Source organism: Camelus dromedarius, chromosome 8 (assembly GCF_036321535.1).
Source record: "Camelus dromedarius isolate mCamDro1 chromosome 8, mCamDro1.pat, whole genome shotgun sequence".
NCBI lineage: Eukaryota > Metazoa > Chordata > Mammalia > Artiodactyla > Camelidae > Camelus > Camelus dromedarius.
This window is the reverse complement of record NC_087443.1, coordinates 45,387,233-45,405,812: the sequence shown is the minus strand read 5'-3', so window position 1 is coordinate 45,405,812 and position 18,580 is coordinate 45,387,233. Positions and strand designations below refer to the sequence as shown.

The window sequence follows — 18,580 nt, the reverse complement described above, 5'->3', positions numbered from 1 at the left end:
TTCCTAAGCATTGATAACTTACCTCCCAGAGGAGAGAACTGAGAAGGCTATTAACTGTGGCTGGGAGGAGGTGTTCCACACCTGCAGGGAGGGAGCACCTTACTGTAAACTACAACTGGGCAGGTGTGAGGTTGCACTCTGCTTCAGAGAGCAGACTACTCTATGGCCAACAGTGACCTGATAATCTTATTTTGGAGGCTGTCTATGCAAGCATTTGGAAAGACCAAGAGCTATAATGAGCTTCTTAAGGAAACTAATTCATATCCTTACAGGTTAAACCAGAAGTGATTTCCTCTGATACCTAAATTACAGTGCTGAAAAAGGACAAAGTTTGTGAAAGTCTAATGTGATCAATGATAGTGAATCCCTCTCTCTCAGTGTGAACCCTACAAATGAATAAAAATAGGATGCTTTATGACATAAATGTCAACACATTGATTTGTCATCTATTCTTGGGGCACAATTTAAAGTGCATTATTTTAATTTAAAGTTATGCTCTTTTAAGTTTCACTGATTCTTATTTTTGCTTCAAAGTAGCAGTTTCATACTTACTTATTAGTACACTTTTAAATTTGTTAGACTGGAGATTCACAATCCCCATAAATGGCAATGACATGAGCATTAAATTCAGAGGCACTTGAAGTAAACACTGTGCTAATTAGCAGAACTTCTCAGAGGATTAGGCTGTTGACTTTATGAAAATAGTTGCTATTGTGAATTATTCTGCAAATCCCTAAAGAGGAATGATTTTTTTTTAAATTTGGAGGGCTGAGAATGTCTTAATATATACAGAATTTGAACACTGCTTGGGATAAAGTCAAATTAATTCCTCTATCTTCAGATCATTCACTTTAGCCAAGCAAAGCACACACGCAAAAATTCACAATCTTTGATGCCACTCAGGGCAACTAGGTGACAGGGCAAGAAGGGTAAGGAGGTGGTTGGTTGCCTATGTGTTCAGAATGCTAGACGAATGTCAAGAAAAAACAATAAAAAGTAACAAATAAACAAATTAATAATAATAAAAGAACAAAACTCAGTTTTCCTAAATAGCCAAATTCTAGGGTGGGAAAATCTGTCAAGTTTTCCTTCTATGAAAGTTTTGTATCTATACTCACTCTCATTATACAGCATTCAAAGATAGATTCCTCCAATATAGAAATATCTTAGACAGGCACATTTGGGCCACTGCAGATGTAACACAGTGTTAAATGGGATGTTAAATGGTCCCTCAGGAGCTTGACGACTAAGACATCTTTCTAAAGTGACTGATTTACTATTAAGAAGTAACTCAAAAAGTCTAATAAGAAGTCTTTTACATTTTTTTCATTCTTTCCAAATAAAATAGTGGGGGATGAAATAATGCAACACTCAATTAAAGTGCGAATGCTAAAGTCACCTATGGCATCTACTTTTGACCCCTTCAGAGATCTTTTCTCATAGGAAATTTTGGTATCTTTTATATGCTTAAGCTATATCCAGAGCCATTGTTAGTGTTTGTTCAAGGGTTAGCAAATAGAATTTAATGTTTATTTGTAAGCATTTGTGTAGTCAGAATAAGTAAGTGTTCAAATTGAGGCTTTGCACTGGATTTTCTACCATACTGCAATCCTTATTAAGAAACAAAGTGCATCAAAAATTACTTTTGTAAGATTATTTTAACTTAGGTAAGTTATTTCACCAAGTCACCAACCTTTAAAAATGAGCTACAAATTAGCATTATTCATTTCTATAACAGAAATCCTAGTTAACTCTAAAGATCAGACCAAAAGCATCCTTACCATCATCATACTGGCCCAAGCCTATTGTGAAGACAGAGCCAAGGATAATCCCTGAAGCCAACCATTTCCAGAGATAAAACTGTTGTAACATCTTCTGTCAAATTCCACTCAAGGCTGATCTGAAATAATAAGGAGGAAAAAGAAACATTTGACAAGTTCATTAATCTGTTACAGGTAAACACAACTGTCACAGCACAGAAAAGCCTTAATGACTTCATAGCTAATTACCTGTGCCACACTATCCATTAACAAAGTACCATACTTATTTCATGCACTGGAACACATCTACAGGAATTTGCAGACAAGTAATCTCTAAGGAAAGACGTGTTTTCTGTCATTCACTTTGTAAGCAAGTAAATTGAGAATATTTGAATTCTGCTTTTCTATATATTTTCTGTCATCCATCTTTTTGTGTGTGTGTTTTTATAAAGTTTATTTGCACAATAGCATATATAGATATATATAATTGATTTAAAAATTATATTAAAAATGCAAGCTCAAAATTTTTTTAATTATGGAATTCACAGTCCTTAAATTTCATGTCAGTGAACTGGATCACAGACATTTTAAAATGGAATAGGTTCTTCTTGTGTTTCTTTATCTTAAAAAAAGTCTGCTTTTTATCTGACCCTTAATACATTCCACCCCCTACCCCGCCCCAACCTCGTAAATCACTCAGTCTCTGCTTTTTTAACTTCTAGGCACAGATAGCTCAAAGAGCCTATTATTCAATATCAAGGGAATATAAAAATACATGTTTATTGCAGGAAAGGAAGAAAATAAAATTGACTAATGCCAGTAGTTGTAAGAGTGATTGATGAGAATATGGCTTTCCTCTAAATTCAAGTTCTTCAACTTCTCAGTTATGAATTTGGGCAAATTAAAGAGCATCTCTGTCTCACCTTCCTCCTTATTAACATGGAGATAAAACAGCACCTACCTCACAAATTTATCTTGAGGTAAATTGCTATAAATACATGCTTAGAAGAGTGCCTCAGAGAGAGCACTCCATAAAGCTTAATGTGAGATTTTTGGCTCCACATCTCTGAAGTCTTTAAAGTGCTCAAACATATATTTCCTCAATCCGTCTTTCCCATAGCCTATAAGGTAGGTATGATTATCTTCCATTCTGTGGAGGAAAGGTCATGCTCACTAGTTCAAGGTTACAAACTTATGAGTGGCTGAAGAGGTGGTGTGGTTTGTAAGTCTGAAACTTCTGCTCATTCCATTATAGGAAAGGATGAGAAAATTTCCAAGAGAATACATGTTTCAGGGTTTAAGATCTATGGAGGCCCAGAATAGCTCTTGCATTTCTCCCCTGTACCCTAAGGAGAAATATTGCACCCCTACTTCCCAAACCTGGAGTATAGTTCCATTAAGATTTATGCAAATAATAGCTTCAATTCTTTGTTCATTTTTTTTAAAGAAATGTGACACATTAAGAAACAGAAAATAGCATTTAAAATTTAAAACTAAAGAGAAAACACTTAAAAGATATTAGAAAAAAACAAACAAAGCAATATCCATTTTCATTACTAGTTTTACAATGTCTAGAATTGCAGGAAAAGTTCTTATAGGTGCCTTTAAACAATACCTCTAACATTGCACTGTACCTTTATTATACATTCCATATCAAACTCTGGCTTGTTCTAAGAGTACAAATTGTCCCTCCAGATCTCCCTGGCTAATAATGCTATGCTTTAGCCACTGAGAACATGACCAGTCCTAAAAAGGAATGTAGTTGATCTACAAATAAGGTCATTGTACTTGCTTTTGGGGAGACAATTCATTGACATATTCAACACTCTGATATTTGTTAATTATTAATAAGTTTATTAAATGACTTTTCAATAGTGATTTGGAAACACAGTTGACCCTTGAACAACTTGGGGGTGGATGGCACCGACCATCCCCCTTCCCCAAACTGAAAAATCTGATTATTATCATCTCCACCTCAGAAACAAAAGAATTGGCAAATGACTCACCCAAAAGCAGGAAGCTGAAACAGTTTGGAGGGAATCAAGACTTCAGTTATTTAGATCCCACATATTTGGATTCCCTAACCAAACACAAACTTTCCCCCACACTTAAAGATTTGTAAAATGAAATTACAGGTACTGTATTTACTGAAAAAAGCCACGTAAAATTGAACCTGTGTCATTCAAATCCATGCTGTTCAAGGGTCAACTGTAGTATATTGTCAAAAATATGGGGAAGAAAGCAGTTTTCCCAATTATGTTATAATATTACATATAAGTGGTTTGAGTTTCATGCAATTTACTATATACTTTCCATAGACTTAAGAATATTTTGCTACTATTACTCAAGACACAATATACTGATTTTGAATTGAACGTTATTTGCATAAAAAAGCTACCATGTTCATTTCTCTGTCATTCAGTGTTCTAAAGAAAGCATTTATTCAACAGGCATTTATAGAGGGTTTATGGGGTACCACTCACTCTTCTAGGCAGTTGGAAAGTATCAATGAAAAAAGCCTACTTGTATCTCTGCTTTCATAAATCTTATCTTCAGAACATGAAGCAAGACTATATGAAGCAGCCAAATGCTTTCTGATAATATAACTGGAGAAGAATTTTACAAGGAAAGTGTAACTGTTTCAACAACCCCAGCTGAAGGCACCCTTGATTGTATCTACCGCCTTGAGTACAGAAGGCTGCTCAGCTGTTGGAGGGAGAATACATGAGGCCTTTCATGGTCTTTCACTTTCAAATATAAATCAAAAGGCTGTCAATAGTCAAAGGTCTGCTTTTGACATGTTGTTCCCAACTCCCTGCGTCTGGGGTGGTTGTCGTGACACATGGCAAAAGCAGCCACGGCTGACATTACAGCAGTTTCCCTTGGGTACGTTTTTCACAGTGTCAGCTACCTTTTTTAGGCTCTTATCCCTGCCTGCTATGTGAAAAAAACACTAATTTCTTTGAAATATCAAAAGGTGCAGCCCACTGCCAATATCGTGATGAGAAATCCCGTACCCATGCTGTGTCAGGAAGCAAGCTGGAATCTCTCAGTGAACTGGGAGCTGCACATATGCATCTGCCATTCCACGGTCTGTTCAGTCAAACTCAGATACTTTCCTGTCTCTGACAACATCTAGATAGTGCTATAAACATAAAACATGTCACTGCTCTGTACTCCTTGCAAGAAATATATACTATTCACTTGCCGGGATAAAGCAAACTCTCAGAGCAGCCTCAACTATCAAGTTGATAACACAAGGCTTTCCAAAGTCACTGCATCTCGCCACAACAAATGTGAACTCCTTAACTGACTGATTGGAAACCTTTCTTCTACCTCACCACAGTGCGAACTGTCCAGGATGTTTTCATCACCACAGAGGATAGTTATCACTCATAAGCATGACCTGATGAATCATCTTTTCTTTTCTCCTTGTAATATGCACTTCAAGAAAATAAAATTTCACAGAGACTTTCAGATATATTCCCTCTTTCCAGATCACTTTATATTATCCTGTTATAATTTACATCTAAATTTATATTAAAAATATATCTATAAATATGTTTATGTTTATAGAGAATTTTATATCACATATTAATATATTTATAACACATCTTTATAAAAACATAAATATGTTTATGTAAAATATAAAATCTAGTTTTATATATAATAACATATTTATATTACATTTTTACACATAAAATCTATGTAACTATATTTATATTTTATTTAAATTTCTACTATACATAGAGATAAATATTGATGTTATCACCTATTTATAAGTTTTTCAGTCATGAGCTGAATTCTGTTTCAAGGACAGAAATGGCCAGACTGAGGCTAATTCTAGGTGAGGGCAGCAAAATAACCTGTGTTTTCATGGAGCACCGTGAGATCTAAGGCACCTCTCCAGCCTGGCCCAGAAAAACCAGGCTGGTCTAATCTTCCCTGGACCTTGCAGTTTGTTGATACACCACGATGCCTGAGTGTACCTTCACTGCTGTTCACTTTAAATTGTATGTTTACTTGTGTACACTCTCTTTGTGTATGTGCATTCATAATATATATATAAATAATCTCTCTCTTTCTAGGTCTCAGTATGTATACATACACTCCCAATATGGTGGAATCAAAGCTGGTGAAAATAATTTCAAAAGTGAGGAAGGGAAGAAATCTATATAAGAATTTATGTGGCCAACATTGCAACTGTTTATAGAGAATGTGTTGCGTTTCAGTTTTGAACATTTTAAATATATACTCAACAGTTGTAATTATTAAATACAACTGTTTTAATTCAAAATATATTTCCTGAAACAAAGTGATACACACAAGGGAAGTCCAAGTTTAGACATCCTTCTTCTGCAAACTTTGATGGAACTTTGGAAAATTCAGTTGGTACCTTAACACGTTTGTAAGGGTTTATCCCTTTTAAATGGTAGTTTTAATCATAAAACTCGAGATAAAGGGAGGAGGGACACCAGTTTTCTTTTGAGTGATACTCTTCATCAAGGAAACAAATTACTGACAAATATAGTTACCCTATTTACTTTACATTTAAAGATTGTATCCTATTAGAAAAAGCTAATATGCAATTTAATCAATGACAGGTACAAAACATGTGTCATAATAGTCTAGTCATACTAGTTGGCTTAATAGAATGAGACTAAGTCTGATTTTAAAGAGGGAGTAGATTTCAAAACCTATGTCCATTACTGCTATCTGGATATACTGGATATTCGTTTTAGTGTTTATACATGAATTTACTATATATTTATTGTGTGTCAGACACTCTGCTTCTACTGAAGAAATAAATCAATTTAGTTTCCTCACAATGACTGCTATTGAGCAAACACCATATTTCATATTTTCAGTTTAATGTATCATTTTAAAGTACTTTAGTAATGATTCCAGATTAGGAGCGTATTAAATTTTAATTTTCAATTTTAAAAGATTTGCATTTAATATGTATTTTCTGAGCTATCATTTAAATGCTAGTCTTAGACATAATATTCTAAGAAATTGTGGGAAATATATTTAACAGGAAAAAGCTTAGTTTGCCAGGAGTGAGCTCTATTAAATGTTAGAAGCCAAGTTCTACATATCTGTGGGATTTTTTTAATCATGTTTTTTAAATTCTTTTTTTTTTACTGAAGTGTAGATTTATAATGTTAGTTTCATATGTGCAGCAAAGCAATTGAGTTCTACATATACATATATATAATTTTCAGATTCCTTTCCATTATAGCTGATTATAAGAAATTGAATATTAGTACATGCAGGTGGGATGTTTAACTTAAAAATATAGCCAAATAAGTTTAAAACTGAGTTTTAAAGCTCAAGCAAGCATATGCGTGAATTTAAAAGGAAACTTGAAGGAGAGTTCTGTGTAATGTCATTCTCTGGCATAGAAAACAGATTATGACTAATATTCTTATTTGATGAAGGTTAAACATCCCAAGAAATACAAATAAAGAATAGATTATTTTTCTCTTCGAGTAAATTCATTAGCAAAAATAAAAGCATTAAGCCTGTCAAGAAAGATTGCAGCTGACAGTTGTAAAAATGCCAGTGACGTTCTTAATGTGTTACAATAAAAGTCCTGACTTGGGATGAGAGAGACTCAGGATGCATTCCTAGCTGTTACTTCTTTGTCATATAAATGGTAAACTACTAAAAACTTGTGAGTCTCAGCTTAAAATTAGGATAATAAAATCCATTTCATCCAGCTTAAAATTCGGATAATAAAATCCATTTTATCCTGCTATAGTTGACAGATGAAAACTTGAACAATAAAAAATAATAGTACAAAAGAACACTCATTTTTAAAATTTACTGCATAAATGTTTATTGAGTGCTGATTCTGGGTTGTGCATTTTATAGATACAGAGACTACATCAGTGTGAGAAAAAAGTAAGGAATGAATAATGAGGGAAGGAGGGAGGGAGGGAGAAAGAAGGAAAAGTCTATGTGGAATTTTTATCTTAACAGGTTGTGTGAAGCACACCCTAAGGTGCCCCAAAATGAATCACCCACTTGTATAATCCTTCCCCAATACAGTGCAGATGAAGTCTGTGACTTACTTCTAACTAATAGAATATGGTAAAGATAAAACAATGTCATCCCCTTAATTCAGTTAAGTTACATGACTCACTCTTAGCACAGTGGGGAGGGAGGTATTTTCCATCTGAGCCTTAAGAAGCAAATATTTATGGTGCAAACTGCCTACACTGAGGAACACATGCCAGGGATCTATGGGTAACCTCTTGTACCTGAGGGTGGCCTCCATACAACAGCCCCCAGTGATGCAACTAAAAGGAAATGAATTCTGCCAACAATCTTAATCAGCTTTGCAGAGGATTCTTCCCTAATCAAGCCTATAGATGAGAACACAGATTAGAAGGCATTTGATTATAGCCTTGTAAGACACTAAGTAGAGTACCCAGCTAAGCTGTAGTGGGACTCCTGACCCAGGGAAACTAAGATAGTCACTGTGGGTTGTATTAAGTTTGTGGTAATTTGTATGTAGCAATACAACCTAAATGTGCAGTGACGGAGGACTGGATAAAGAAGTTGTGGTATATTTATACAATGGAATATTACTCAACCGTAAAAAATAATAAAATAATGCCATTTGCAGGAACATGGATACATCTGGAAAATGTCATTCTAAATGAAGTAAACCAGAAAGAGAAAGAAAAATACCATATGATATCACTTATGTTTGGAATCTGAAAAAAGAAACTGATTCACAAAACAGAAACAGACTCAAAGACACAGAAAACAAACTTGTGGTTATGGGGTAAGGAAGGGATGGGAAGCAATAAATTGGTAGTTTGAGATTTGCAGATACTAACTAATATATATAAAATAGATAACAAGTTTATACTGGATAGCACAGGGAACCATAGTCAATATCTTGTAGTAACTTATGATGAAAAAGAATATGAAAACAAATATATGTATGTTCCTATATGACTGAAGTACTGAAACTGACACAACATTGTAAACTAACTATACTTCAATAAAATATATTTAAAAAAAGAAAATTAATGCATGGGAGGATCTGATAAAAACATGGTGTATATAAAATGTTGATCGGTTTAGTGTTTATTTTAAATTTTTAGATGATGGTTGTTTATGGGATTGAGGATGGAAATGACATTTTGAACACAACAAGAAGGAGAAATACACATTCAACAAAGAAGAGAGCAGTCTCACACAGACCAGGGTCTGTAGTTTCAATGAAATGAAGTGTATAAGGAGAACAATCCTCAGTGCTGTAGTACAACAACTAAACATTTCTGGAAGTTAGTGAACTAGAGTTACCAGGAACTGTTCTATGCCATAACTAAAAGGTTAGACAAATAATGCATGCAAATTAGTATTGTGTTTTGGACTGTAGAAATTTGAGCATCCAATTTGCTTTTTTTTATAGTCTTTTTTAAATTGAAGTATAGTCAGTTACAAATGTGTCAATTTCTGGTGTACAGCATAATATACCAGTCATACATGTATTCACGTATATTCATTTTCATTAGAGGTTATTACAATATATTGAGTATAGATCTCTGTGCTATACAGAAGAAATATGTTTTTATCGATTTTTATGTAGCAGTTAATATTTGCAAATCAAAGCAAAAAACTAATATTTAGGTAAGTAAAATTGGGTATCTGTTTACTAAATGTAACTATGAACTAAAATAGAGTTGGAAATTACAAAATTAAAGTGATTCTTAATATTTGGAAAAATTGCATCCTATATAATAATGTAGTTTAAAATTTTAAATACTAAAATGATGGGATTTTAATCATTTTAGATATAATCAATTACACAAAAAATTTGTTATTCCTGATAAATCTATTTTTCTCTATTTTAACTGAAGTTTTTCCTAGAATCCAGCCATACTATTTCACTTGCTTTTGCCATTGCTAAGTCTTGGTAGGAAATATGGTTTTAAATAATTGTCTTTTAAGTAAGTGACAGATTTTGGATGAAAGATTCATAACAGTTCTAATTTTAAGAATTAGTTACAAATGTTTAATGACATGTCAAATCATAGTCTTTAAATTTTTCATTTCTAAACCTGCATGCAATAAGATCATGGAAAAATCAATTAATAAAGCATGTCATTTTTATTACATACAGTTGATGAAATAGAAAACAGTTTGTAATATTGAACATTAAGATGTATATGAGATACCAAAATAAACAGTGGTTGGAAAACAGGACCTCTAATAAAATATTTTGTTTACTATTTACTATGTAACTTCAATATATACTTTAAAATTTTACTTATAGCTTTTATTTAATGTCAATGCATTAGAAAATACATAAGAATAATTTAAGTGAGATACAAGTAGGATAAGTGAAACTAAGTTCATTTTCCACCATCTCTCTTCTTATCATAATGGATTTAGAGGTTGCTCCTTTTCTATGTTTTTTTTTTTTTAATAGTTCATGTTATAAGCATACTAACCAGGGATCATAAAGGTGTATACTGTGTCACTGCAGGTATAGAAACTAAGTACTCTGCTCTGCAGATTACTTTGTATTGTCTTTGCAGGAATTTTTAAGTACGGTCCTCAGGAAACTGAACTGGAAGTACTTCATTTATCATAATTTTAAAAATGGAAAATTCTGTTAAGGACTAAATCTATATGTTTAATGCTAACAAAAATGCTGCTAAAGATCAATATTTTGGGTATAATAGATACTACTGTTATTAAAACCATTAGACATATTTTACTAATTTAGAAAAACAAATGGTAGATTGTTCTGTTTAATTTCACTTTGTGTTTTTCTTATTTGTACTAAGAAATTATAAGTGAAATTTATAGTCCAGGGATTTTGCAGAAATATCATCTCAACAGTAGTGACTCAAATACTAGTTTAATAGGGGAAGATACACAGCTAAGAAAGTGTGTTTAAATATTTCTAAGCTTTGTTTGATGCAATTATTTTACGTTTTTTTTTATCTTATAAAATCTGATTAAAGAAGTGCTCAATCTTCTCAACTGGCATAAGTGTGAAGGTTAATAATTCGACTTAGAAAAATAACTGATTATGTAAGAGTCATGCAAGCCCTTCACTTATGCTACAAATTCATCAAGGTCATTAAGATCTTTTCTAAAGAGATAATATTTCAATGTAATGCTGAGTTTTATTTGATCATACAGAAGTTCTGCTAAGCACTGATATCTCTAAAGACTAGAAAAACAATATTACAATTTTATGTCAACATACAGTGATTTATCTGTGGCTGAAATTGCTGAAAAGGAATTTAAGATTTAAAATATTTTGTATATTTGTTTGTTTTCAAATCACAGCAATGAATTAAGAATATTGTTTTGAATATTTAACTATTGTGTTGAAAACAAGATTTCATAACCATAATTTAATTTGTATTGAAGACTTCGTAAAGAGGAAATAATAGTGTATTTTCAATCAATCAATACATTGTAAATTCTTCAATGGTCATTAAGGCACTGTGGCAAAATTTTTTTTTAATGATGACCATTGAAGAATGACAAGGTTGGAGAATAAAACATACACAAGTTAAAACATGAACATTATGTAGTACAGAAAAGGAGTGAAGATGGCTTTTCAACAGGTGTGTAGATGGGACTGTCACTGACAATTGTCCAATATTGTTTCATGAATATTATGGAACTTTCAAGAGCACTGAAGTCTGAATAAGATCTAGATGGGAAAAAGGAAGGCGGCAAAATCACTCAAGTAGGGGAAATAAGGTTACATAATGGAAAAAAGATTAAACAAAAACAATACCTAGAGATTGAACTATGTAGTGGATTATCTGGTGACCAGTTGAAAGTATGCATTACTAACCCAATCATATAAGATTGGAAATCCAGGCTAACCAGATTTTCTGGGTTTTTTTTTTTTTTAATAGTAATTTAAAAAGAAGAGGATGATAAGTAGATTCACTTGGTAGAAGTATGTAGAACAGATTTGAGGAAAAGGTGAATAACAAGCTAAGTGCTATTCATGTTATAATTATTTCAGTTTTATTCTTTGTCTAAATATGTCTAGCAGAGTTGCTTAGGGTTTACAGGATAGATAAAACAAGAACATTAGCTGGTCTTAAAACACTCCTTATAAAAGATAACCACTATTAAAACTAAATTTCAGTCCTATCAAAGGCAACTCAATACAATTATTATATTCTTTATATTTGAGGGGCAAAGTTAATTGAAATAATTTTCTCCTACTCATATAGGTTATACTTACGAGTATGGTGATACTAGCAGAGACTTCTGTAACCTATCACACTGTCTATTTTTAATATGGGTCTTCATAGACCAACTAGAAAGAAATAACAATCAGCCACTTAATACTATTTTAATATTTTGTTGCAGTGGCAAAAGTAATTTAAAGTGATAAGTATTTATTTAAGAAGAATTTTCAGAAAATAAAAACAAAGGCTCAAAGCATGACTGAAATAAAAATTTTAAACATTTTTCTACCTAATTAGCATTCTTGCCCAATTAAACAATCACTTTATATAGAAACATTTTTTCCCCTTAGAACTATTGCTGAAGTTCAAAGGTTCAAGTTTTTAATTGCTACTCATAAAGCATGCAGTGTAACTTTCAAAACCATGAAGTCTCCTGTTTTACATGATTCAGCAAGATATTCCTCTTAGAAAAAATATCATTAAAGAGTACTAACTTTTAAGCAAATTAATGGCCGGAAACTTTTTTTTGTTCCCACTTTCCATTTTCAGAGATGGATGAATAAATCAGAATCAGGAATCTTTTGTGGATGAAAGGAAGTAGAAGTCTCAAGATTAGAAACTTATTAATGTGATGCCCATGGGCAAAGATGAAATCAGATATTATAAGGATGATTTTGAAGTTGCAATTTTAATAATGATAAGGGCAGAGTGAAATTGAGAGTTGAGGAAGAAACAAATTCCATCCGTCTGTCCCATACCCACCAATCTGTCAGCATGTCCCAAGTGTATTTTGCTAAGAGCCTGTAAACAGTGTGTGCATGAAGATTAAAAGATAACCAGGTATAATTGTGGTGGGATGAAAATAAGTGTTAAGTTGTAGAAAATAGGAATTGGAGAGAGAAGATGTGTGTTTGTGTGTGTCTGTGTGTTAGGCCACATGCATTATTAAGTGTAAGTAGCCACAGTTGTTTAGTTGTTCAGCTGGAGACCTTGCTGAATTTAAACTGATATTAGCTAATTTATGGAAATGTGCACTAATTTTTGGTCTTATCTTCCAATATTTTAGATAATGTAGAATGTCTAGATTTTAATGTGAATTATGCAATATTACATTGTTTTCATTAAACTATTTTTAACATATGTAGTTGGCCAAGGACAGTGTAACTAGCGTATGCTATCCAGACATGATGCAACAGTTTGAAACCTTGAGTTTTAACGACTATCGTGGATTGCCAGTTACATAATCCTGGCGCCCTCTGTATATTTAGGATTACAGTACTATCATCACATCCCATAAAACTTATTTTCATAGTCACATTCTTTAAGAATTATAACAGTTTAGAATGTCTGGCTGCCTGGAAAAAATCTGTCTCAGTAATATATGCAATAGCTATAAAGATGATATGTTGGAATGCAAAAACTTCAGTACTGCTATTGTCAAAATTTTCTCAAAAGGAATTTTCAGAAGTGCCAAGCAGTTACTTTAAAAAGTAATATATGTATATTATATATATGTATATTTATAATTTTTAAAAAATTGATGCACATCTACCTTACTAAAGTAAGTATGCCTTTAGGGTACAGTCATCATTATTGCAAGCCTTATTCTTCCCTCAATTATTGATTTCTGCTCTAAATTTGGTAATCATGTGAGCAACTTTAAAAATCATACAGAATTCCAGGTGGAACTCATATTAGTGATATTTATCTATGCTTTTTCTTTTCTTTTTAAGGTTCAAGGATGGTTCTAGACAATCTCTTAAACCAGCTCTTGATAGTCTCTCCTTATCTTTTTGTAAGCATCACTAAGACTGGCATTTCAACTTCCAGTGAGAGCTCATATCTGATTCTAAGTTTATAGATATTGCTTTTCCATTCATAAAAAAATAACAAAAATTAAGTAAATGATTATGATCCTAAGACTCGTTCCCTGCAGGATTTTTTTTCCTATTTTCCAATACATTAGATTAAACGGAAACCTTCCTAAATGAGTTTCAGGCTGCTATCAAAACCACCTTGAAAGTTATCTTATACTTGACCACAGCAATGAAAAGAAGACATATGTGATATTATATCTGGAGAAAATATAACTTTTTAAAAGTAAAATATCATCTAAATACAGAGAAAATAGCACCAAAATAAAATTGAATAGAACAATAAAGAGCTAATGATATAATTGGAATTCTACAAGTATTTGCATACCACTTTTGTCAGAAATGGAAAATTCAAAACATATAGTAAATAAGAAAACATACAATATAGTGGAATTTGTTAGTATAATCTAAGAAATTTTCCCTGGAGACTACTGTGCTGAAAAGAAAAAGAGTGTATATCATGATACTTAAAAGAAGCTTTAGACAAACAAAAGCACTAATGAAACGTATTTTGTTTCATGAAGCATTGTAAAGTAAAGCAAGAAATACTGTGTACAGAAATTAGCCTCTAAAATTCACTTTTGTTGAAAACACATGAGAAGTAGATGAATTTTAACACTGTGAATTAGAACGGAAATTATATCATGAACTGTCTTCCTCCAGCCATGTAGTACATGCAGAATGAAAGCTATTCTAACCATCATTAAATAACTTTAAGCATGGCAGATGTCTATAATTTTCTTGTAAGCTCACTCTGAATGGAGCTTTCTTAAGCAACAGTAATTACAGAGTAGGTGAGAGCCTGGCAATAGTGATTTATTTATAGAATAAACTAAAAATAATAATAAAAGAATGAAAACAGTCTGATAAGGAAAATTTTATTCAAACTTCTGTACAGAAGTAAAATACTACTGCAAATTGAAATAAATCCCTGCTGACTATTTAAAAAATATTACTGTTACTTTAACTCCTTAAGAACAATCACTTTCCAGTAACTTGTAAGCTTCTGAATTTAATTGATTAAGGACACTTTTCTAAGATATCTGTATATGTGTTTATTTGCGTTCATGATATAGTAATATATGTATGTTAAACTGCCAAGTATATCTAATCAAAACATGTTACTCAACTTTGATTCCATATATTCCCTTCTCTACAGATTTTGCTCATTTATGAAAGCAAATTAATTTATGTTTCCTTCCTCAGGATAATAGGGATGAGATACCTAATTCTCCTGTGTGGTATGATAAATGCAATGGTAGGATATGAATGAAAATGGAGACTCCTAATCAAATAGAAATAAAAGATCAATAATTCCGCAGTGTGTCTGTAGAGACACCCTTCAGGGTACTCTTCAGGGTCAGAGTTTGAGATTATTTTTCCTCATTTCTTCAGTGAAATTCTACAACTTATGAAAACAAACTAAAGTGCATACTCGCCAGCTCATGCTGAGATGCATTTCTTTTTATATGAACTATTAAAAATGCAATGGTCAGACATATTAAGTCTTTTTTCTTACCCTCCTTTCACCTTGTTCGAAAGGTATTGTTTACCAAGGACTTAATGGAGCTTGTGTTTTTGAAGACAGATGTAAGGGGAGGGTAAAAGAGTCGGAGTAGGGAGAGTTACTAGATTATTCAGGGAAAGCTCTTTGATAAATGAAATCTGAACTGAGACTCGATTAAAGTGAGGGATGTTTTAGAAAATCCCATCACTGGGAAGCAGGAATACCAGTTTCAAAGGCTCTGAGCTGGGAGCATGCCAAACATGGTTGAAAAACAGCCAACAGTCCAGTTTAACTACATCACAATAGACGGAGTTAGTATACATAAACTACCTCAGGAGACTAGGGGAGAGGAGGTACCACTTACTGGGATGCATTAGGCTGGAAGAGAAGCAGAGTTAAAGTACAAATCAAGAGTTTGGCTTGGAAAATTAAAGTCTTGTATCACCAAGTAAAGATGTCCCACAGACTGATACAATTAGTTTGGAAGTCAGGGGAGACACAAAGTTGGCAGTCATAGAATAATCATGGAGCTGATACAGACTATGGAATGAGTATAAAAGGAGAAGAAGCAGGACTTGCAAATATTGTGTGCTTGGAAAAATAAAGGGGAGCCAGCTAAAACAACCGAGAAGGAATGAGGAGGAGTCCTTGAAAAAAGGGTTTCCAAAAAGAAGAGGATGTCAATGTGTCAAGTGCTAGGGACAGATAAAGGAAGACAAGAATGGAAAATTGACCATTGGGTACTTGGCAAAACACAGGTCACTGGTGTCCTGAACAGAAAGTTTCAGTTGAGGAGTGAGAAAAGAAGCCTTCTGAGAGAGTTTCAACAAATAGAGTTTAGATACTTCTTTGGTGAGTTTTTTGTTTTGTTTTTTTGAACAAGTGAGTAGCAAAATGTGAGGCCAGGAAGAGAGTGGTGATGGTTACTCAAGGAATTGGGTGTGGGGGTGCATGTTTATATATTTAAAGATAGGGCTATTACTAGTGGGAATAATCCATGGAGAGTGTAATGCAGACAGAGCAGGAGAGTGAGAGTGGGTATAACTGCAAGAGAGAAGTCCTTAGGCTGGTGAAATGGAATGATTTCCAGTGGATATGCCTACTTCATTATTTCTAGAGAGAAGGCTCTAGAAATTTATACTTAATGTTTAGTGTATTTAATAATACATTTAGTGACACCTAATCTTGTAGACGGAAGTGTTTTAATTTATACTTTTTGTATAGTCTGAGTTTTTAACATGTTAATGTGTAATGTGTGTAAAATTCTAAATCAATGAGTAATTATGTACTTTATAAGTTCAAGATAGTGAACAGAGCCATCTGTCAACAGGGACCATAATAGTAATCAGGGATGTAAGTCTCTGGGTAGAAAATTCTAGTATCCAAAACTGACAAGGTTGATCTCTGAGATATTACAGAAGAAAATCTACCAACTATATTATTGTTTTTTCATGTTAGAACAAATATAATCAAAACACAAATATGCCACCCTATCTTCAAATATAAATTTCTATAGAAAAAAATATACATTGACTGAATTTCTGTTTTTGATCATAACACTAAATGTAAGAATATTGTAGGATTTGAATCTCCTCTTATTACAGTAGCTACAGTTTGGAGATGGAGACTTTCCCTGGAAGTTAGATTACCTGATTTTAATGCCAACATTACAAATACTACCATCACCGCAACAACAAAAAGCCAGTTTGAGTTTGACTATATTGCTTAACAGATTAGTGTTTCAAGGACCTGTTATGAAAATAAGTTTGATTGTATTTTCTGTGTAAAAGAAATTCAAAATGGTAGAAAATATCAATATTCAGTAATACACATTCCCCTCCTCTTTCCTGGGAAAATAAGATACTCCACTTCTCAAACGTGCCAGGTCCATGTAAGACTGTAAGATGTTTGGAACCACGAGAGGAAATGAAATATGTCATTTCTGGACAAAGGAAGTAAAAAATTCCATTTCAACTTTCTAGTCTCTCCCTTCCCATGGATAGTAACCATGGAAGAAACCTTGTATTAAGCCCTAGGAACAAATTCAGCCTGGTTTCCTAAATCACTAGATGAAGTATGGCTACCCTAGATACAGGATACAGAGAACATTGTGTATGTGTTAGAAATAAAGTTTTATTATTTTAAGTAATTGTGATTGATTCGGGGATTATTTGTTAATCCCTTTAGCTCACACATGTACAGGCACACACATATATACATATATGTGCATATACATTATATATATAGTATACATACTATATATGTATATTCACACACTGTATCTATCTGTCTAAATACACAAACACACACACTATACATAGCATTAATGAGAAAAATATGTGATAAAACCAGAGGATACTATTTTTCATGGGTCAGATTTATGTTGAAGAAAGTATAGGGAAACAGGCACTCTTTCAAACATTTCTAATGGGCCTGTAACTGCTACAACTTCTACTGAAAATAATTTGGTAATATTTATCAAATATCAAAATATACCTGTTATATTAGATGATAATCCTATATTCAAAATTATTCTACAGATATATATGTCTCCACATAACTTTGAGGTATGAGGATATTCACTGAGGTATTACTTGTAATGCCAAGAATTGGAAAGAATTAGAATGTGCACAAATAAGGGATAGATAGATGAAATTCTATAGTATGGATGGAATATACATGTATCTATTTTTTTTTCAAGGAATCATATTTATACTCTGAAATAGAAATATTTTCAAAGATGTGTTGTTAGGGAGGTAAGGAAATCACTTAGCTTAATAAAACTGGATGTTTATATTTGCTTGACATAAAGTTTTACTTTTTCTTGATAGAAAATCTATTAACAGTTACATGTCTCATATGATAAAAATATATAAATATGTCTTTCATGATTATTTTATATAAGTTCATATATGGGAGATTCTACTTGAAATAAAAAAAATTCTTCATTTCTTTATAATAGCATGAGTTGAAATTATTACAAAGCCAGTCACTGATCAGTTAAAGCAGAAATTCTTTCACATTCCACAGATAGGTGTTGTGTATATTCTCTGAACAGAAGCCATTTAATATATCACAATCATAAGAAGCTCATTTTATTTTTTCTTTTAATCTGTATATGTTAGAATATATAATAAAAAGCAGGTTTTGAACATATCAAACTTACTAAAATGAAATTGTAATATAGACACTCCAAGTTTTATTTTCTATACTTAAAATTCTCAAGAGGTAGGGGAATCATTAAGT

General features: G+C 32.6%; 1 protein-coding gene across 1 annotated transcript in view; it reads right to left on the bottom strand.

The window, feature by feature from the left end:
• The window catches only part of PCDH15 (protocadherin related 15), a 1,333,392-nt gene that overhangs the window by 594,436 nt on the left and 720,376 nt on the right, over nt 1-18,580 (bottom strand). The window contains exon 5 of the mRNA XM_064488173.1: nt 1,782-1,900. Within this exon, the coding sequence (XP_064344243.1) occupies nt 1,782-1,872 (91 nt within the window). The 5' untranslated portion in view covers nt 1,873-1,900. The remainder of the gene's footprint in view (nt 1-1,781; nt 1,901-18,580) is intronic.